At 39.0% G+C, this 22,155-nt stretch overlaps 5 protein-coding genes across 5 annotated transcripts; 3 read left to right on the top strand and 2 right to left on the bottom strand.

Moving 5' to 3' along the window:
- Positions 1–6,820: 6,820 nt before the first annotated feature.
- Positions 6,821–9,954, bottom strand: LOC104747802 (transcription activator GLK1). The gene is made up of 6 exons (XM_010469496.3): positions 8,755–9,954; positions 8,191–8,331; positions 7,747–8,094; positions 7,543–7,584; positions 7,336–7,440; positions 6,821–7,220 (listed from the first exon to the last, which is right to left on the bottom strand). Exons 1-6 carry the CDS (start codon positions 9,214–9,216, stop codon positions 7,071–7,073), a joined length of 1,248 nt encoding a protein of 415 aa, XP_010467798.1. The 5' UTR covers positions 9,217–9,954; the 3' UTR covers positions 6,821–7,070.
- Positions 9,955–13,890: 3,936 nt separating this feature from the next.
- LOC109129339 (taximin) lies at positions 13,891–14,613 on the top strand. The gene is made up of 2 exons (XM_019237409.2): positions 13,891–14,096; positions 14,305–14,613. The coding sequence occupies exons 1-2, from the start codon at positions 13,999–14,001 to the stop codon at positions 14,426–14,428; spliced, it is 222 nt and encodes a 73-aa protein (XP_019092954.1). The 5' UTR covers positions 13,891–13,998; the 3' UTR covers positions 14,429–14,613.
- Positions 14,614–14,807: 194 nt separating this feature from the next.
- LOC104747803 (uncharacterized) lies at positions 14,808–16,567 on the top strand. The gene is made up of 3 exons (XM_010469497.3): positions 14,808–15,244; positions 15,351–15,769; positions 15,955–16,567. The coding sequence occupies exons 1-3, from the start codon at positions 15,080–15,082 to the stop codon at positions 16,388–16,390; spliced, it is 1,020 nt and encodes a 339-aa protein (XP_010467799.1). The 5' UTR covers positions 14,808–15,079; the 3' UTR covers positions 16,391–16,567.
- A 1,948-nt stretch (positions 16,568–18,515) lies between these two features.
- Positions 18,516–22,043, bottom strand: MEF21 (mitochondrial editing factor 21). Its single transcript, XM_010469498.3, has 2 exons — positions 19,354–22,043; positions 18,516–19,242 (listed from the first exon to the last, which is right to left on the bottom strand). Exon 1 carries the CDS (start codon positions 21,732–21,734, stop codon positions 20,130–20,132), a length of 1,605 nt encoding a protein of 534 aa, XP_010467800.1. The 5' UTR covers positions 21,735–22,043; the 3' UTR covers positions 18,516–19,242; positions 19,354–20,129.
- Positions 18,857–20,118, top strand: LOC104747805 (uncharacterized). The gene is made up of 2 exons (XM_010469500.3): positions 18,857–19,215; positions 19,415–20,118. Exons 1-2 carry the CDS (start codon positions 18,857–18,859, stop codon positions 19,845–19,847), a joined length of 792 nt encoding a protein of 263 aa, XP_010467802.1. The 3' UTR covers positions 19,848–20,118.
- Positions 22,044–22,155: the final 112 nt, after the last annotated feature.

Below are 22,155 nucleotides of genomic sequence, written 5' to 3'. Positions count from 1 at the left end.
GCTAGCGGTGGGCTAGTGGGGTCTGCGGGACGGGTTGTCACAACAAGCCCAGAAACTCACAGAAAACGTTTTCTCTCCTTTTTCTCTCTTTTTCTCACTCAACGCCGACAACAAAACTCCAAAACCCTCGATTTGTCGTTTCCCCACTTAAATACTCGGTTTAGGTCGCTAAACAAAACCAACCCAAACCAAAATCGCAAAATAAAACAAACCCGACGAACCCAGGATTAGTGGTGTCGATCGATGCTACAAGGGTATCGATGGACACTCCTACCAAAACCGCATAATCCGGTTCGCAGATGTTATAATTCTCCCCCACCAATCTACATTCGTCCTCGAATCTCGAACAACCATCAGCCAAGGACTCCTGTGCGACCGTCTCCACGGCCCGCACTCCTCCGACCGATCTACAGAAGGTCACCTCTAGGCGATAGACTCACGCTCCAGGCGTCATTTGCTTTCGACTTTTGGACTTCCTTTACTCATAGGCCTAAACCTTGAGTTTTCATTGGTTCCTCATCAGACTTAAGTTTGCATGCCAAATGTTGGCTCCTCATCGGGCCTAAACCCGCATGCCATAATATATAAGGAAAAATCCAAGTTCGTCTCTCGGGTCGTCACCCTACAGCGCGCCTCCGGATCGTCATCCGAAGTCGATATACCAACCATACTCCCGAGTCACAAAGTCTCCGAATATGGTAGTACTAGGAGAACCAAAGTCCCCCCAGAGTCGCGAGCAAACGATTCTGAACACGTCTGTGTCCTATCCCTATCCAGGTTCCCTTCCCGTGGCTCGCGTAAAAAATCTCAATGTCCTACCAACCACATATCCCCTCACTGGAATACCTCATGACCCCACAAGGGTCATATACATGCCACAAGGGCCGCCACAAAGGCCAAACAAATGTCTTAAAGAGGACCGCCACCAAGGCCAAACAAATGTCCTAAAGAGGACCGCCACCAAGGCTAAACAAATGTCCTAAAGAGGACCGCCACCAAGGCCACTCGTTCCGAAGGACCGTCACAAATACCATCTGTCCCGAAGGACCGTCACGAAGACCATCTGCCCCGAAGGACCGCCTAAACAGGCACTCTGGCTAAACAGCCCGCCACAAAGGCCAAACAATTGGCTAAAAAGCCCGCCATAAAGGCCAAACAATTGGCTAAAAAGCCCGCCACAAAGGCCAAACAATTGGCTAAACAGCCCGCCACAATGGCCACCCCAATCCAGCACACACATCCTCAACAAATTCTCCAGCGTCTGGATCTTCCTCTCTGACTGTCCATCAGTCTGGGGATGATAAGTTGTACTCATATGCACCTTAGTGCCCATCTCTGCTTGAAATGCCTTCCAGAACACTGAAGTGAACTTAGAATCCCTATCAGACACAATGCTCGCTAGCACCCCATGCAATCTGACTATCTCTCTCACATACTTCTTAGCCAAGACCGCTGCTCCATCAGTCTTCTTAATGGCCAGAAAATGTGCTGACTTAGTCAACCGGTCCACAATGACCCAAATAGCATCAAAGGTCCGTGACACTGGCAATCCTACCACAAAGTCCATAGTGATCATATCCCACTTCCACTCTGGAATGGGTAGACTCTTCAGTAAACCGCCAGGAACCTGATGCTCAGTCTTCACTAGCTGACACACATCGCACCTCAAAACCCAACTAGCCACATCCTTCTTCATCCCGACCCAATGATAGTACTTCTTGAGGTTACGGTACATCTTAGTCGCTCCTGGATGAATAGATAACTTGCCCGCATGAGCCTCTCTCAGAATCTCCTGCCTCAACCCCTCATCCTTAGGCACACAAACCCGACTGTGCACCAAGATAGTACCATTATCTGAGACCTGATACTCTGAATCCACATCCCTAGAGGCATTCACCAGCCCCAAATCCTTCTCCTGCACGCTCCCCGGGATCCCCTCTGATCCCCGCACTCTCTGCACACTCCGAAGTAATGAAGCTGTGAGAAGCTCCAGAATCAAACATAACGTGGGACTTAAACCCGCCCACCAACAAGGTCCCTACACAAACCTAATGTGTTGAGAACCTACCACTTTATCACAGGAAAAACATAAAATCTGAACCTACTAAAATTCACAAAGTTAAGTACCAGAAAATTATACCTGTGATCGCGTCGGCACTGGTTCCACCAGTCTCCACAGTCATGTAAACCTGTGGCGCCTGCTCAATCTGTGCCACCTGCTGACCTCCAGGCTGCACCTGCTGCAACGCTGCCACTGCTACCGGCTGCAACTTGGGACACATGGGCCTGATATGCCCTGGATCCCTGCAATGATAGCATACACGAGCCGCTACTGTCGGAGCACTCCTCTTGGGACAACTAGCAACCTTGTGATCCTTGCTCCCACAACCGAAACAACTCGCACCACTCGGCCTCCGTGTAGCCTCCCACCTCCTCTTGGTTCCCTGTGCAGGCCTACCGCCCCTGCTCGAACCACCCTGCTGCTGAGCCCTACTAGGCTGAACTGCTGGAGTAACCGCCACTGACTGTGTCCGGATATCCTCCTCAATCTCTGCTGCAGTCTCAAGCAGCTCTGCATGCGTAGCATAACTCTGCCCTCTACAGTGAACTCTCAAATCATCACGTAGAGCCCTCAAAAACCTCCTGATCTGAGCCTCCTCAGGCTCCATAGCCCGACCCCCATAACAAAGAAGTCGACTAAACTCCAAGTCCAGCTCCCGCACTGACCGTGTCCCCTGAGACAACTGAAGGAACTGCACCTCCAACCGATCCAATGCCTCTCTAGGAAAATACTTGCGGTTGAACTCCAAGACGAAGTCAGCCCAAGTCATTTCTCTCTGCACTCTCCTAGCAACCACTGATCTCCACCACACCTGAGCATCACCAACCAAAAGATGGACCCCTATATCCACCCAAAACTCCTCAGGGCATCTCAGAGTATGGAAGTTACGTTCCACACTCGCCCTCCACGCATCCGAAACAGTAGGATCTATACCTCCCGAAAACTGCTCGGTGCGAATACGGCCCATCTCTATCAGCATACTGATATAGCGAGAATGGACTCCCACATCCGCAGCCACTGGCTGCCACTCCTCCGCCACCACTGGTGGCACTACCTGAGCCTGAGCCGGCACCACAGGTGGTAACCGTACCAACAACTGTGCTAGCATAGCCGCAACGTCAGTACCAGGGACTCCACCCGCTGGGACTCCCACACCTGGGACCCTAGCATCACCGGCCACTAGAGCATCAACACCGCTCCCTCCTGCCACACTCACGGAATTCCCCGGAACTCTCTGCGACTCGCCAACACCCTCTGCTGTCACACTCTGGTCCTCGGTCTCACTAACCACTAGGACTCTGCCCCTACCACGACCACATCCGCGTCCACCACCACGACCACCAACAGCATCACCTTTAGCCATCTGCACTACCATGAACAGAAGACTAAGCAAACAAGTTTCTAATATAACACAGAAATATGAACTCACTGTGGAATCACACAATAGGCTCGAAGAGGATGTTCTAGGACTCCATGCCACACACAATTGACTAACTCACATAATCAATAAGGACATGCAATCCCAAACATCACAACAGAAACCTAGTGAACCCAAACCTAGAACCGTAAGGGCTCTGATACCAAAATGAAACAACCGACCCTTTTTAAAAAAATAATAAATAATATATATGTATTAATAAACTACAGCTAGTGGTCTCATACCCACTAGCCGTCTAACCACATTCACGATCAACAACGGAATAACAAAACAATAAATATCCAAAAAACCAATAACCAATAAAATAATAACCAGTATTAAGTCCAATCACAAACTAATGATCCAACAGCATAAATCAAATAACCAGCAATCCTAAACAATGTTCTAGGACACAACTCTAGCAACCTAACAATGCCAGATAACAACCAATCGAGTCCCTGGAACATCCTCCTCTTATTGCCTTTGATTCCACGATCACACTTTGCCTTTACCTGCACACCACAAACAACAATTGAGATGCGTAAGTATTATCATAAATACTTAGTGAGGTCGTCCTCCCATCTACTAGGTTATACACACAAGCATTTGAGACTCTCATGTTCAAGCAAACAAGGAAACACACAACAATACATCACACCTGGAAAATGAGTCACGGATTAAACTAGTGTCGACCGATGCTACATCGGTGCCGATCTATGCCTCACGACCTAGTGCCGATCGATGCCCCACGACATGGCGCCGATCGATGCCTCACGAAAAGGTGTCGACCAATGCCACAAGGTGTCGATCGATGCTCTTTCTGCAGACACGAACTGCACGAACGCGAATCACGAACCTCCGTCTCAATACATCTCGAAACCGCCTCAAACTCACCCAAACACCTCATAATCCTATAAACATGAAAACAACGAACCCAAGCAAACAAACACCACAAGCAACAAGAAAATCTCCCAAACAAAAGAGATCTCATGCTTAGATCAACCATGGTCAAGCACTCACCTCAAATACAAAAAGATTGGGTTGAGAAAACAATGGAAACCATGCCTCCAGGAGCTTCTCCTTCGTTCCCAGCAACAGCTAACCCTTCTCCAATCACAGATCTCTCCAAAACACCAAGAACAAGCCCAGAAACTCACAGAAAACGTTTTCTCTCCTTTTTCTCTCTTTTTCTCACTCAATGGCCACAACAAAACTCTAAAACCCTCGATTTGTCGTTTCTCCACTTAAATACTCGGTTTAGGTCGCTAAACCAAACCAACCCAAACCAAAATCGCAAAATAAAACAAACCCGACGAACCCAGGATTAGTGGTGTCGATCGATGCTACAAGGGTATCGATCGACACTCCTACCAAAACTGCATAATCCGGTTCACGGATGTTACAAGACCAAGACTTGATTCAGTCTATATCTTAAATGATTATATTATAGACCTCGAGAACGTTGTCAAAGTGAGAAAATTTTTGTAGACTTTTGACAACTTTGGGGAGAAAATGATGAGAGTTTATCTCTAGGTGTAGATCTTTTTTGTTGATCTTATGGATCTCATAATGGATAAGAAAAAATCTTAGGATTGTGGACTGATGCTCATATGTGCTTTTGTACACTAAAGCTCTGTTTATAACAGTTCAGGAAAGATGATATATATGATCATTATGCATAACCTGAAGATGATGCTTTCAGAGGGAGAAATATGATCATAAGTGTGGTTGTACTCTTTTTCCCTTATCATGGTTTTTATCCCATTGGGTTTTTCCTTGAAAGGTTTTTAATGAGACAATAAAAGAACACGCAAAAGATAAACGTCTTGAGAGGAATATTATGATTCCAATGGTGAAAGACTATCATCTTCAAAGTCTCTGACATGCATTGATGAGATCATGAGAGATGAAAATAACGATCAAGATGAGTCATTTAAGTGACCAATAGCCTACAGAAGAATTGTGATGTACAATAATATACATCTCCTATACATTTGTTCAAGTGAAGATTTGGCGAACCATTTACCAAGGCGTTTTCAACCACTACTTCAAGAAGTTACTTAATCATATTGGATTGCGGCATCTCAAAGATATCAAGTGATGTACTCAAGAGGGGGAGTAAAAACGCGCTGCACTCTTTTTCCCTTAACCATAGTTTTTCCCATTGGGTTTTCCTGGTAAGGTTTTTAATGATGCAACATTTTACGCGCATTTACATCTATTCAATTACAATGGACATCTAAAAGAAAGTGTTATGTATGATTTAGTGGATATCCATTAAAACTCATTAATAGTCTATTAGGTTATAACCTAATGCTTGTTCACCAAGTTATATCCTGTATATATACTTTATTATGTCTATGGAATACGACAAATTTTCCCTACCAATCTATTACTTTAATATGGTTCAAATATTCGCACTGTGATTTTTAGTCAATGTAGTAGACCTAGGTGGCTAGGCACCAGAAACTAGCTAATATGCATTAATATCGGTTTGGGATGTCCGGTTAATTAGAAAAAGAAATAAAAGTGATTTGTCTTTTTTTTTCTTCACTGTCTTCGACCGAAGTCCTTTCATATTCGAATTTGAACAGAGTATTCATTTTGGTTATATATACATTGGGTTTAAAAGACCATGCATGATGCATGCATGCATGTTCGGTATATGAATGTATTTATATATTGCAACTTTGTCTCTTTATGATATGCATGTGTACATGATGTGGGAGTGCAAAATGAGATGCTAGTAATAGTATCCGCATGTATATATAAAGTATCAATTATGAAGAGAGAGAGATGGACCATACAAAAGAATTTGAAGGAGACGAGAGAGAGTGGTCACAATTGGGAGAAACAAGAGGTCGTTACGTTGGATTTTACGTTGCCTCCATGCACTCCCAATTCTCCCCTTATCTCGTGGTCCACTCTCTCCACATTATTATTTTATATAACTAAGTCACTGTTCTCTCTATACCCCAAATCTACGTTTTTCTATGCTAAATCGCCAAAAAAAAAACAAAAAAAAAACACTCGTCACTCGTGATTCCTTTCTCGCCAAAACTAAACCGGCGGGTGAATTTTTTTACTAAGTTTTCCTTAATGTAAATCACTGAATCATAAACTTATACTTAAAACCAACGCAAATATGAAATACGACATTGTTTGCATTGAACATTTCCATATCACTACAAAAAAAAAAATGATACGACATTGTTTGCATTGAACATTTCCATATATATGCGTCCGGAAATACAATTCATAATCATTTGATGATAATAATTTTTATAGTATATATCTCAAACTATATAAAAAGCTAGCAATCAAATTCTAAACACCAACGATTAGAGCGGATATATGTCATTTATTTGCGTTTATAGCTAGAGAGTGTACTTATAACACCCTACGTACACATGAAAATGTTCTCCTTATTAGTCACAATATGACACGATTAATTAAAGAGACCCTAGACTCTCAACACTCAACAAGGGTCAAAACGAAAACAACCTTTGGAACAAAAAAAAAGATACAAGAATTGAAAGACATGTCGTCGAATTTTTTTTTGGTTCGTGTTGCCTTTGGGGCTTGTCCGTTTCAAGACGCTGTTGGCGGAACCTCAGAGACACCGTGACGGTGAAGCTCCGTCATAACACCGTCAACTGCCGGTGGCTTCAATCCCAACGGAAGTGGCAGCCACGGCCTCGTCAATACATCTCCTATGGCGGCATCCACGCTCTCTTTTGACTGTTCCATTCATAATATGTACACAAGAAGTCAAAAAAGAAAATATAATTACATAAATCTAATGCGAAAAGTCATACTCGACAACAATCAAACCATTGTATTAGATAATTCTTACCGGATGTAAGTCCACCGGCGGACGACCACCACCGAAGCCATAATTTGGTTTGTACACCGGCGGCAGAGCCTGTGGGATTCCGGCAACCGGGGGTGCTCTAAATCTCTATACAATTAGCAGTCAAAAATACGATTTAAAACATATATATCGGAGCAAATTAAGAAGGGTGTATATACGGAAATAATCTTGGATATTGGTTCATATTACCGTAGCTGCGGTCGGCAAATAAGAAGTCGTCCCGTTATGAATCTACATGCGACCAAAAAAATATGTTAGTTAGAAAGACAAGCATGTAATAACGGGTTTTTATTTTTTTGTCAACTAATAACCAATTTATTCATAAATTTAAATTACTAGCTAGTATATATGGTGAAAAAAGAGGGTAAAGGTTTTATAAATGTGGTAACTTACTACTGGATGCCAGTAGGGTGAATCGGAGACCCAAAACGGTGGATTAGGCATTGCGGCAGAAGGTGGAGGTAAGTGTTTGGGCCACACATGAGACATGACGGACTGATCCACCGTGGGATGTCCCCACACATGCAACGGCCTAAAATGATGGTGGTGGACAGGTGGCGCCGGTGCGACAGCCACAGGCGGCGGTGGAAACCCAAGAGTGGGTGCTGGTGCAAGCCATCCATTTTTACTCCGACCATTAATATTACCTCCGGTGTCTACTCCGTAGATATGCCGCTTGCGAGTCCAATTAGCCGCTTCGGCCTCACGAGCTAGCAGATGTTTCCTATGAGACCTATATTTCTAATACACCATATATAATAACAAACACTTGATTTGGTTGGTTATTTTAGAGAATAATACAATTAATAAGAAGCGTAAATATAAATAAATACTTACTTGAAGGTGACTAGCGACGTTGTGACGAGTGAGACAATGGACTCCCATAAGCTCCAGAATTCGAGAAGGAACAGCTTTGTCCACTCCTAACTGTTCCACTGCCTCCACGAATCTCCTGTGTAGCTCTGGTGTCCAATCCACCTTCACACACATCCCAACATATAACCATTTTCTTTATCATTTCGATACTTTTTTACATGCATACTATATATGTAGTGACAACAAAATTCTAAATTAGCAGCCAAACTTGTTTACATTTTTTAACACAGTTTATGATTTCATTACTTGTCGAAATTTCTATGAATCTTCGACAAGAAATATAATAGCTTAAGCTTATAGAGATGCACGTGATGTCTTAATTTACACGATTTTTGTAAACTCAAATATGAAAATTTAGAAGACTTAATTAGCAAGAAAATAAATTAAATTTAAACGAATAAATCTACTTTCAAGAAATTAATAAATCCATTTTAGATCGGTTCATCTAATCGACTCTAGCTAGGGTTTATATTCATGTAAGATTATTAATGTTTTTTTTAGAAAAATATTAGTTTAATTAATTACCTTTATCTTTCTCTTCACGTCGTTTTTACTGATGCAATTGTTCTTGGAAGAAGCAGAAGAGGGATACTTCCTTTTCCGGTCAAAGTCACAGTCATAAGTCACCGTCTCCGCCGCAGCATCGTCTCTTTTGCTGATGACTTCTTCACCTTTTCCGGTAACACCCTTGTTAGCTTCCCCTTGACTATCAGTCTTATCCGACGCCGTAGTAATCGTGGAAGAAGCGTTCATGTGGTCGGAGAAATCCCCGGCTAGGATCTCAGGGTCGATCTCCAAGTCAGGAAGCACATCTCCGGCGACACCGAATAGATCGTCGAAGTCAATGATGTCGAGGAGATCCCCGTGGTCTGCGAAATCCGGAAACTCATCCTCCTCCAGGTTGATCGTGAATCCACACGACGACGTATCAAGAAACTTTGACGCTCCGTCGCAACCATCTCTCGTCGCCGGAGACAGAGCTAACATCGATCAATCTTCACTTGTCGATCCAACTTAATTTCCAAATATAAATTGGAGAGAGAGAAATTTGTATGTAAGTATAGATATTAGATAGGATAGAGATAGACTTAGAATAGAGAGCTAGCTAGACATGTTTGATATCCAAAGTAAAGTCTCTTTGTTCTCCCCTAAAGCCAAATATAAAGTTTGAAAGCTTGACAATTGCTAGTGACAAATTAAAGATGACAGTAATTCATTTATATAGAGAGAAAGAGAGAAAGAGGGAGAGCAATAAGTCCATACCATAACGAGAAGAAAAAAGAAAATGCCTAGTTCTACATGGTAAAGAAAACATGGGGTCAACAAAGTTTAACGTAGGTGTCGCGGTCAATAATTAGCAACGATAAAGTCACCCTAACGATATCAACTAATTAATAAAAAGATGATTATGTGTGTATATAATATAGAATCACAAGTTGAAAGAGACACTGCTTTTTTTTTTTGTAAGTTTGTTATCCGCATTTAAGTTTGTAATTTTGAAATAGCGGTGAACAAATATTTGTGTTTATTTTATACGATATAACACTAAACAATAAATATATAGATCCCTATACATTATTGAAACGCAAACACACGTGTGTGAATATACTGCATATATGCAATTTGAAATGGGAAAAGTATACAAAAGTTTAGATTATGTAAAAATTATAAATATAGGATTGCACATCACATGAGACCTTTTACTTAGTGGAACTAATTTGCGTTGCCTGTTTTGTTGGTACGCAACAAAACAATTTAAGTGAAGTTGTGGCCGCATTGGATCAGAGCCACAACTTCAAAGTTCGATATCTTATTGTCGTATTTGTCTCTTTTACCGTTTTCGGTGTTTTGGTTTTGGTCTGTCCCAACATTATTGATCAACGAGAGATAACTATTTTCTATCATATATATATGACAAGAAACAAATAATAACTTTGAATCGCATTAAATATAATTGTATATTTGTATGTAAAAAAGTAAAATTGGGTCACAAATTGATATGTACAATCTTTACTACTATGTGTAGTTTAGATTATTTGCATCTTTTTTGTTAGTACATACCATCTGATCATGATTTGTAGTTTAATAATTTGTTCTAAATGTCTATTGCCGATGTTGTGTCATTTAACGAATTTAAATTTGACTGTGAAAAATAATAATGAATGTATATGATCACGTGCAACTCATACCGGTAGATTGGTTTATCAAGCCAACTCATGTCGATCGAGGAGATCGCCGTAGTCAACTTATATACGTACGTACCCCCGGTTCTCATTTTGAATGGCATTATCATATATCTATGGAAGTATATAATCAATCATTTACTGTAGTACCTCTTACTGACGAGAACGAGACTCGCAAATAAATCCTTTGGAAGATGCTCATATAAAAAAAGGACAGAATTGTCTCTTTTTACGTATAAGTGGACATGCACGACCTTATATGGGTCCTCAACAGCTACAATAATTGTTATTTCTCGTTTCCACATCACATTTGAAAAAAAAAAATCTAATTCATGTATATTCACAACTTTTACAGCTTATAAATCGCAATGAAAAAAATTATTGTAAGTTTCCAAATACTTTTTCAGACCCTTACTAGCTATATACAGGCTAACACATCTCTACAGATTATATCTCGAAGTCAAGTACGTAAGTCAACTGAGATCCAAATATTTGCCAGTTGAACGATGTGTGCGCAGACTCCTTTAATTTCTATGATGGAGTTAATACTTCAAAAAAATCTTTGAGAGGTTTAGATGTTTTGTTGCTGCCATTAATGTGGGACGATTCTACTTTTTCATCTAGGAAGCCGAAAAGAATAATTACTGGAGTCGTTTTTTTTTTTTTGTTTAAATTGTATGATAGTATTATATAATTTTGGAACTATCTAAGTTCTCATAGTCACCTAGTTCAGTCCCGACACTCTGGTTGGTGAAGTTTTGGATCTCTTCTCCCAGAACAAGATCTCATATTTTAGCTAGTTCAGTCTACGGTCCGACACTCTGGTTGGTGAAGTGTTGGATCCCTTCTCCCAGCAAAATGTAAATATATGGAATCCAAGGAGAATTTTTGTTGAGACAAAGATGCAATTTTTTCATAGTTTCTTCTACTATATTTTAAACTATCTAGTAATTATAAATGTTAGAGGTTTATAAAATATGTTTACCGATGAATTCAAGTAATATAAGATGATGTATATATATCATTGAATTGTACACAGCTTGATTAGGAAAATGAGTATTGAATCTATAAAGAGAGATTGAGATGAAAAGCTATTTTATGTACAAATATATTTTGAAACTCATTATAGAGAGAATTGACAATCAGTGGATGTAAAGGGCCACACCCACATGTGACATGATAGCGACAAGAATGGAAATGATATCATGTGTGCTTGTAATTAAAAATGAAGTGCAACTTTCATAAAAGGACTGGTATACTGTCATTAATTATGATGCCAACAATCATCATCTTTTTCGCTGTAAATGGCATATATCATATGTATATGTACTTAAAACGCATTCTCCAATTAACTTGGAATTACGATGTTCAATATTGCCATTAAAAAAAAAATCAGATTCTTGTGAAGGTAGCAGCTAGCTAGGCTTTAGAATGCAATATCCCAAAAAAAAAAAAAAAATATTAGAAGTTTTAACAAAATTAAAATACAAAGACAAGAAACCAATCGATTTCCAATTGATTAGTTTCAAATTATAATTATTTTGTTACTGTGTTTACGTATGCATGAAATTAAGCTCGCAGACACAAACGCAAAGAAACAAACAAAATAATCTAAAATTAAGCGACGAATGATTTGTTGCAATTTAGAAGGAGATATGTAATAACCAAAGTTACATATTCGGAGGTTGGAGTGTCATGTAGTGGCAAGAGACAAGAAGCGCAACCGCGTGAGTAATTAAACTTTAATAATACTTTCTTTGTATAAGTCCATGAAAAAGTTGTCACTGTTATCACAAATAATAAAGATATATATAATATAAATATTTTGATTCAATTGGTACGTTTATTTTATATTATTTGAGTTAAAAATGAAAAAAAAAAAAAAAAAAAAAATCTAATTTTGTTGTGGATGGAGCTTGTGGTGAGCAAAACTTTGTCTTTGTTTTCAACTAGTTGGGACCATGAAACTGAAAGCTACAGTTTCAATCCATTTGTTTTGTGTTTTTTTTTTTTCTTTAATTTTCATTTCTCGCTTGAAAACATCTCCTCATTTGATTTTTCATAACGGTAATATATAATGTCCAAGTTTCTCGTGGTACTTTGGTTGATTGATATTCCAACTTGTACTAATGGGGCGTAGTTACGTTGCGGATGGAAGTCTAACTTGTAAGAAATTAGGCCTCATCAGAACTTGAAAGCCCAAGTGCTGCATTCCTCCAAATCACACAAGCACAACTAACGGAATCATGTATTTTTTTTGTTCTTCCGAATCATATTCACGTAAACAACTTTAGGCGGTACTTGTACGTAGTTTTATTTTTTCCCCTCCTAAGCTTGAACGCAATGTAAAAAAAGGAATGTTTGTACTACTGTGTTTTTAATTAGGATGGAAAATTAAATCCCTCGATAGACGAGTTTATTGAACTTGAGTAAGATGTGGTTTAATTTGGGTCCGGTTGCGGTTGACGATCGATCGAGAAATCTTTTTCCTTGGGGTAGCTTCTCATCGTTAGTGAAAAAATTACATTTACAATATATAGAAAGTTTGTCATGATCCGATTTTATAAAATAATACAGGTAGATAACCACGTAACAGGTCGAGAGAGCTGATAACTGAAAGATCGATGACAAACATGTTGGTTAAATGTATATATATATATATATACAGTTCAGCCATGTGCATGAAGGGATTTGTTGAAAGGAAAAGGCAAGAATGAAAGTGCTTCCAGGAGCTTTGAGATTAGGAATAAAACCAAGAAGGCCGCCTAAGAACAAACGTACGTTCAATGATATATGACAAGAGGGATGGACTATGGTATGAGAAAGTAAACAGTTTAAATCTCTTCATTGCACTACTATAGTGACCCATATTCGTAGACTACATTACTCGTCTTCTCAAATTTATCACGTTTTCTATCAGACTATTACGAATTACGAGGGTATATATTGCGTAGATATACGTAACATAACATGTATAGGACGTGTTGGAAGCTCTAGTTATTATGATCGATCTCAGTTTTTACTGTCTTATTATAAAGTTGGTATATTTTGGGAAATTTAGCAAAAACATAAAATAATAAAGGCTTTGATTCTATATAGTATATACTCTAATAGATAGCATGGCACACCCCCATGTGGTTGCACAACTTGCAGTGCTTGCACTTTGCAGCTTCCCTTCATACGGTTCTCTTCTTCTTCTTCTCTTGTAATAAATTAGGTTGACGCAAAAGGTCCTAGCTAGAACTCTTCCACAACAGGGTGAAGGGGGGCATGCATTTGTTGACTTTGACTCTGTGAAAAAGGAAGTTTCCGATAGATAGACGAACTCAAAAAAAAAAGTCTTCAATTCCCCAAAATAACCCGTTGACATTATAGAAGAGAAGACTTAAAACGAAAGAAACCGCAAAGGTATTATGGTAATTCAGAATAGCCCGCCGCGTGGGTTCGGCGGTTATAACTTTTTATATCATCATCCCGTGGAAACTAAAACCACACTTTAAAATTATTTAGTGCTTTCTCTTGCTATTTCTAAAAGAAACAGAACAACTAAAACTTGTCTTGGAAAAAAATCTCTGAAAGAGCAGCTATGGGAGAATGTAGACCTTTAGGCTTCTTACTAGGATTACCATTTGCTCTTGTTGCCCTCGTTCTCTCTCTCGTTGGTGCTGTCATCTGGATCATTGGGTACACATCGATCGTTTCTTTCTTTATTTTTTTAATGTTTAGATCCAGTCCACTTACTTCCTTTTTTCCAATCCTCAAAATCTTGAATCTATCGCTTATGTATGTTCTTCATCTTAACAATCAACACCAGATGAGAGATCTCTACTGATGAGATCAAAATTGTGAATTAGTAATATTAATATTGTAATGGAAAAAAAAAATATTGCAGGACAATATTGAGTTGTTTGTGCCCATGTTGCTTCTGTTTCGCTGCGCTGGCAAACTTCGCTGTGTCTCTCATCAAACTTCCTGTCAATGTCCTCCGTTGGTTTACCCACTCCATTCCTTGTTAACAGCCAGAAACAAGAACACTTTGATCTTATTTTAATATTTTTTATTAATGTTCTTCTTATTTGTTATTTATTTTTTTTTGATTTACTAATTATTATTTCTTTCTTTCCTTCTTCTTGCGATTATGTGTAATTTTCTCTTTTGTTAAAAAGATTAAAAAAAATTAGTTAACTGCTTATTTTCCTAAGAGACAATTATTGTAATCACGAAAACAATTATCCCAATAATTAAATTATTAATCTATAACTAATTATTATTAAAAGCCCACTTTAAGTCCAATACAGTTTAACGGGCCTATAGATACGATAACGTAAACACACTTTGGAATGCGTTACGAAGATGATAAGAGAGAGCACGCGTCACCGGCCCGTCACCCAAACCAAAAAAAAAAAAAAAAATCAGTTTTAAAGACCAGACAAGTTCTGGAACATTCGACAGGGTTCTCAACACTCTGAGAAGAAAAAAAGTACACGAGTCCGTGTGTTTGTTTGTTTTTAAGACCAAACAACAAACTAGTCTTATCTTCTTCAACCAAAACAGAGCACGATTATACCAATTCAAACAGAGCACGATTCATCATTCTTTTACAGAACAATTACTAAGAAAAATCAGGAAAAGTGAAGAAGCGAAAGAGAGAAGAGGAAGAAGGTCGGATGGGAGTGGATTATTACAAAGTCCTCCAAGTTGATCGCAGCGCCAGCGACGATGATCTTAAGAAAGCTTATCGAAAACTCGCCATGAAGTGGCACCCCGACAAAAACCCCAACAACAAAAAGGACGCCGAGGCTAAGTTTAAGCAGATCTCCGAAGCTTACGAGGTATCTTATCTATACTATGTAAATTATGTATTTAATTAATTCAATTCTTGTCATAATGAATAGGCGTGTTTGCTAATGATGACTTGATTTTATTGATGCTTACTAGGTTCTAAGCGATCCTCAGAAGAAAGCTGTATATGATCAATATGGGGAGGAAGGTTTGAAAGGGAATGTGCCACCTCCTGACGCTGGTGGAGCCACTTATTTCTCTACCGGTGATGGTCCTACGTCCTTCAGGTTCAACCCTAGAAGTGCGGATGACATATTTGCAGAGTTCTTTGGCTTCTCTAGCCCGTTTGGTGGCGGTGGTGGTGGAGGAAGAGCTACACGGTTCTCTAGCAGTATGTTTGGTGATGATATGTTTGCCTCTTTCGGCGAAGGAGGAGGCGGTGGTGGCTCCATCCATCACGGTGGACCTAGGAAGGCTGCTCCTATCGAGAACAAGCTGCCTTGTAGTCTTGAAGATCTTTACAAAGGAACCACCAAGAAGATGAGGATCTCCAGGGAGATTGCTGATGTCAGCGGGTAAGTCATGATCAAACCCAAATGGAACCCTTTAGGTTAGCTTGTATGTAGAAATAGGCTAATTCGCTTAGAGCGTTTCTCCTGTGTAGTTCATAGTGAAAGCAGAGCATTGGTCGTAGTTCATAAAATTGTTAAAGTGATTTAGGCTGAACGGTTTGTGTGTTTTTTTTTGGTTTGGTTTGCAGCAAGACTATGCAGGTGGAAGAGATATTGACCATTGATGTGAAACCAGGGTGGAAGAAAGGCACAAAGATCACGTTCCCTGAGAAAGGCAATGAGCAACCCGGTGTGATTCCAGCGGATTTAGTCTTCATCATTGACGAGAAGCCTCACCCGGTCTTCACTCGAGAGGGTAACGACCTTGTAGTCACGCAGAAGATCTCACTTGTCGAGGCCTTGACGGGCTACACAGTGAGCCTGACTACACTTGATGGTCGGAGGTTGACAATCCCTGTCACCAACGTCATCAGTCCCGAGTACGAGGAAGTGGTTCCAAAGGAAGGAATGCCGTTGCAGAAAGACCAGACTAAGAAAGGCAACTTGAGGATCAAGTTCAACATCAAGTTTCCAACAAGATTAAACTCAGAGCAGAAGACAGGAGTGAAGAAACTCCTCGGCTGAGTTTGAGTATACTCACCCACGTTACAGAGAACAGAGGAGAGAACCAGAGGGTCAAAGCTTCTAGATGTACTGTTGTAAATCACAGAGATTGTGATTAAATATACTGTTGCTTTTTGATCGATTTGTACCATATGTACTACGATTGAATACCTTCAATAAATTTTGTTGCTTCTCCTATATAACCCAAACGCTATTAATTAAACCATACCAATAAACACGAGAGCATTTGTGACACCAAGATTCCCTCTTGTTCAGCAGGTGCTCAACCATGAAACCATATCTTCGAGACAGGTTTCAGCGGCATTGTCTTTGTTATTTTCAACAGCTCGTTCCAGTTTTCCCGCTCTTGCCAGAACATCAATCAAACAGCCGTATATTTGATTGATCTTGTCTCATCACCATGTGTAACGTGATCCAAATAGGCTTCCTTCTCTCTCTGCATTTCATCGAATGTCCCAATAGCTTGATGAGCATTCCCGTGATGTGTGCATACCCTGAGATCATTGTAGTCCCTGATATTACATCTTTCCCGTTAGTTTGATCATCGGATAGCTTGACTGACCATACTACATTTCGAGTACATTTCTTTTCTTTTTTTTTTTTGGTCAACGCGAGTATACATTTCAATAAAAGCATTTGCAAACACTAGTTTGTTTCAGAAATCTTCTTCTCTCTGCCTACATATGGATCCATCTCCCAAGCGATAGAGATCCAAGATGGGAACAGGGCGGTGAAACAGAAATGAGTCTCTGATCTCATCAGGCTCAATGCCAGTAAATTGCATTTTGCCGGAAAAATCCCATAGCTAGCCTCTCTACATAACACCCAATCCCTGTATATCTATATATACATTTTCCAAATACATTTAGCAAATAAATCTTGAAATAGCAAATAAATCTTGAAGTTACCACCTATTTACAAGACTGCCATTGATATTAATTATTAATTTGTTTTCCATTAATTAATATTAAGTTTCTATTTTTGAAAACAAAATTTTTACTCCTAAATAACTTTCCAAAACAATTAGAATCACTCCCTTTAACATTAAGTATCTATATATACATTTTCCAAGTACATTTAGCAAATAAATCTTGAAGTTACCACCTATTTACAAGACTGCATTGATATTAATTATTAATTTGTTTTCCATTAATTAATATTAAGTTTCTATTTTTGAAAACAAAATTTTTACTCCTAAATAACTTTCCAAAACAATTAGAATCACTCCCTTTAATATTAAGTATTAAATTTATAATTGATTTAATTAATACTAAGTTTCCAATTTAACAAAACAATATTTTCTCCATACACAAATTTCCTAAACAATCGGTCTTACCAAGAAATAAATTGATTTTCGATCTTGGAGGAGGATCCTTGGTCGAGATTTTTGATCTCAACACATTGGTTTCCTCCTAAAATATATGTTCAAAATCAAATATAAAATATATTATTCAAAAAAACTAACGGTATGATTTTAAAAGGTAACAAACATATTTACCATTCAATTTGATATCTTATTCAAAGAATAATAATAAAATATAAAAGATATTGCTTGCTCACAGATTTATTTTTATTTTGTACTACGTATTTAAAAATAATTTTTTACTTTCACGGTTTCATATGATGAGTTTTTGCTGATTAAAAATCTTTGAATATGTTGTCTGACATGGCAGGTTTGAAATATAGAACCAACACTAAAACTATTAGTTTATCTCATATATACTATAGATTTGTAATCATAGTTTTGAAAATTAACTTCTAAATTATTTAGTATATGAACTACAAAATATTACACATACTATAACACATTCTTAATATTCCAAAAAAAAAATATATACACTAATATACTATATAGGCATATACCTCTGTTTAATTTATATTCTATCTAATAACAAATTTAATGTAATTAGATTCTAAACTTTATAAAACGTAGGAAGAAAAAAAAATCTAAACAAAAATCTAAATTAATTAGATAAAAAGTTAATTAATTGAAAATTTGAAAACTAAATAAATTAAAAAGTATTATTTAAAATACAATAATTTATAACTTAGTCCGCGGGTGAAATCCTAGTTGTTTGTTAAGTTTCATTCACTCATCTCTTTTTTTAAATTAAACCAAGTCCGGTTTGTGCCGGTCAATAAAGTAAGTTGGTTTAATAATGCAAGAGTACTCTTTATGTACAAGTACTATCATCAGATTAAACAGTATGCTTTTTTTTTTTTTGGGTCAAATTTAAACAGTATGCTATGCTCTCTCCTTTCCTACTTTACTCTTAGAGCGATTCATCCTTTGTCATCATCATTATCAGAGGTGATAATTCTCTGCACAACTCACTTTTCTGGTTGCGATTTCTTCTTTCCTCAGCTCACGGTAAGTCTCTTGAACGGATTGTACTAATCTCATAATTCTCAGAACGATTTCAGGAACATTCCACATAAATCTCCACACTGTGTCTGAGAAGAAACATGAGTCACCCGAGAAGTGAGGATGATATATTTGCCGAGTTCTTTGGGGCCTCCTCTATCCCTTCTGGTCCGAGAAATGCGGATGGTATATTTGCTGACTACTTTGGGGCCTCTAGCCCTTCTGCTCCCCGACGTGAGGCTGATATATTTACTGAGTTTTTTGGGGTCTCTAGCCCTTCTGCTGCTGCTGCTGCTGGTGATAGCAGCAAAGGAGGAGATGGTGGTGGCGGCTCATTGCATCACGGTGGAGATAGGAAGGCAGATCCTATTGAAAAAAAGTTGCCTTGTAGCCTTGAACATCTTTACAAAGGAACCACCAAGAAGATGAAGATCTCCAGGGAGATTGTTGATGTCATTGGGTAAGTCATGATCATTCGATGTCTTATCTGTGAACAAAAAGTGGAACTCTTTAGGTTAGCCACTCACTTAAGACAGCGTTAATAGGGCATTTGTCTGTTGATACATAGTGAAAACAGAGCCTTATCATAGTTCATAACCTTGTTGAGTGGCATAAAAAGCATAGGCTGACCAGTGTTGTCTTTTGGAAAAAACTTGCAGCAAGACGATGCAGGTAGAAGAGATTTTGACTGTTGATGTGAAACCGGGGTGGAAGAAAGGCACAAAGATCACATTCCAGAAAGGAAATAAGCAACCTGGTGTGATTCCAGCGGATTTAGTCTTCATCATCGATGAAAAGCCTCATCCGGTTTTCACTCGAGAGGGTAACGACCTCGTAGTCACTCTGAAGATCTCAGTTCTCGAGGCCTTTACCGGCTACACCATCAACCTGACTACACTAGATGGTCGGAGACTGACAATCCCAGTCAACTGTGTGATCCATCCCGAGTACGAGGAAGTGGTTCCAATGGAAGGAATGCCGTTGCAGAAAGACCAGACTAAGAAAGGTAACTTGAGGATCAAATTTAACATCAAGTTCCCTACAAGCTTTACCTCAGAGCAGAAGATAGGGTTGAAGAAACTTCTCGGATGAATTGGGTTAAAACCAGCCCATTCCAGACAAAATAATGTAGAATACGAGAGGAACAAGAAGATCGAAGCTTCTATATATCTTGTTGGAGATGGCTGAGATTCCGAATAAATACTGTTGGGACCTTTCTGATCAATTTGTAACATATGTATGATTGAGTGAGTACTCTTGTGACCTTTTCTGATCGATTTGTAACATATGTATGATCAAAAAATACTGTTGTGACCTTTCTGATCTGTATAATATGCCTAATAAGTTTGCTACTTTTCCACAATTCAAACGCTATTAAACCATACCTATAAATGCAAGAGCATTGTTCCTTTTGATCACATCCTGATCCTGATGTGAAGTAAACAATTGCAGCACTATAAATATCTCAGTCCAAAACGGTTTACTGTTATCTCCTGCAACGAATTCCTGAACAATGTTGTTCACTTCTATCAAACTACAACCTGGCGTTTTCTTCATATTTCCGTCCCTTATAATCTTTCTCAATCTCGACACATCCTCCCATTTTCCCAAATCTGCGTAAATATTGGCAAGCAAAACATAATTCCCCATATCCTCCGGCTCTAGCTCCACAAGATGATCCATTGCAACCAATGCAACATCAAGATTGCCCTGTGTTTTGCAAGAGCTCAACAATGAACCCCATATCTTTGAGTCGGGTTTCACTGGCATTGTCTTTGTTATTTCAACAGCTCGTTCCAGTTTTCCGGCTCTTGCCAAAACATCAATCAAACAACCATAGTGTTCAATCTTGGGTTCAATTTGATAATCTTGTCTCATCATATCAAAATACGTCAACCCTTCTTGCCACAGACCAACGTGTGAACAAGCTGATAAAAGACCAATAAACGTGATCCCATTAGGCTTCACTTTGGCTCTCTGCATTCCATTGAATGTTTCAATTGCCCCATGAGCATTCCCGTGATGTGCATACCCTGAGATCATTGTACTCCATGATATAACATCTTTCCTTTTCATTTGGTCGAACAACTGAATAGCTTGACTAATCATACCACATTTCGAGTACATTTCGATAAGAGCATTGCAAACACCAGTCTGTTTCAGGAACCCTCTTCTCTCTGCATACATATGGATCCATTTCCCAAGCTCCAGAGATCCAAGATGAGCACACGACGGTAAAACAGAAATGAGACTGATCTCATCAGGCTCAATACCAGCTAACTGCATTTCACGGAAAAAATCCATGGCCTCTACATAACAACCAATCCCTGTATACCCAGAGATCATCGCAGTCCAAGACACAATCGTTTTATCAGTCATCAAATGAAACAAACCTTTTGCTTTCTTCATCTGCCCAATCCGTGCGTATCCAGAAAGCAAACTATTCCAAGATATAACATCTCTCTCAGACATATCATCAAACACTTTATGTGCATCAGCTAGATCATCAAACTTCATGTACATATCTATGAGCGCATTCTCAGTCACAACATTGAACTTAGGCCCGATTTTGCAGAGATGACCATGAACTTGCTTCCCTAAATAACATGATCCAAGACTCGCACAAGATTTAAACATAAAAGGAAACGTGAACCGATCTGGTAACTCGATGCTCTTCCGGAGCAGTTGCCTATATGTACGAATCACCTCGCAGTACAAGGAATGGTGTGTATACGCGCGAATGATGGAGTTATATAAGAAGACATTAGGATTCGATACTTGATTAAAAAGACGTGTAGCATACTCCATATCTCCAATCTTATCACAAGAATCCACCATTTTAGTGACCATGAAGCTGCTTTGTGACAATCCATGTATGATGATGCAGGCATGAATCTTCTTCCATTCATTCCGGCTTTTGAATCGCTGTAGAAGAGTTACAAAATAGTTCTCAACTTCTCTAATTCCATGAAAGGCCATTAAAGCTAGCTTTTGAAAGCACCGACGCCACGAGAAGAAGAGGCTCGCGGTGGTGTACGTAGTCAAAATTGGCTCCGACCAAACGCCGTTAAACACAGATGTGTTGTCTGGATTCACTATACGTAAGCCACAAGCCCAGTTTCATTTCCAGGCCCATTATTAATCTTTTCACAAGCTATTATAACATTTCGGCATTGTGTAATGTGCACACATTATTATTTCCAAATTTAAAGAACTTGTAAATTTTGCTCACATACAGAAACAAAAAAAAGAACTTGTCAATAATTCGATCTTCTTGTCTTGATCTCTGAAAAGAAATTGCAAACGCACAATACAGAAATAGTTACTCTAAAGAATCCGGTGTGGTCGAAGGATCCGAAAGACAATCATGGAAGAGAGAGCTCATATCATCTTCTACTTC

The sequence above is a fragment of the Camelina sativa genome, chromosome 15 (genome assembly GCF_030686135.1).
Source record: "Camelina sativa cultivar CO46 ecotype springtype chromosome 15, ASM3068613v1".
Lineage (NCBI taxonomy): Eukaryota > Viridiplantae > Streptophyta > Magnoliopsida > Brassicales > Brassicaceae > Camelina > Camelina sativa.
Note: the sequence above shows the minus strand (reverse complement) of the source record. Positions and strands in the feature narration are given on the sequence as shown.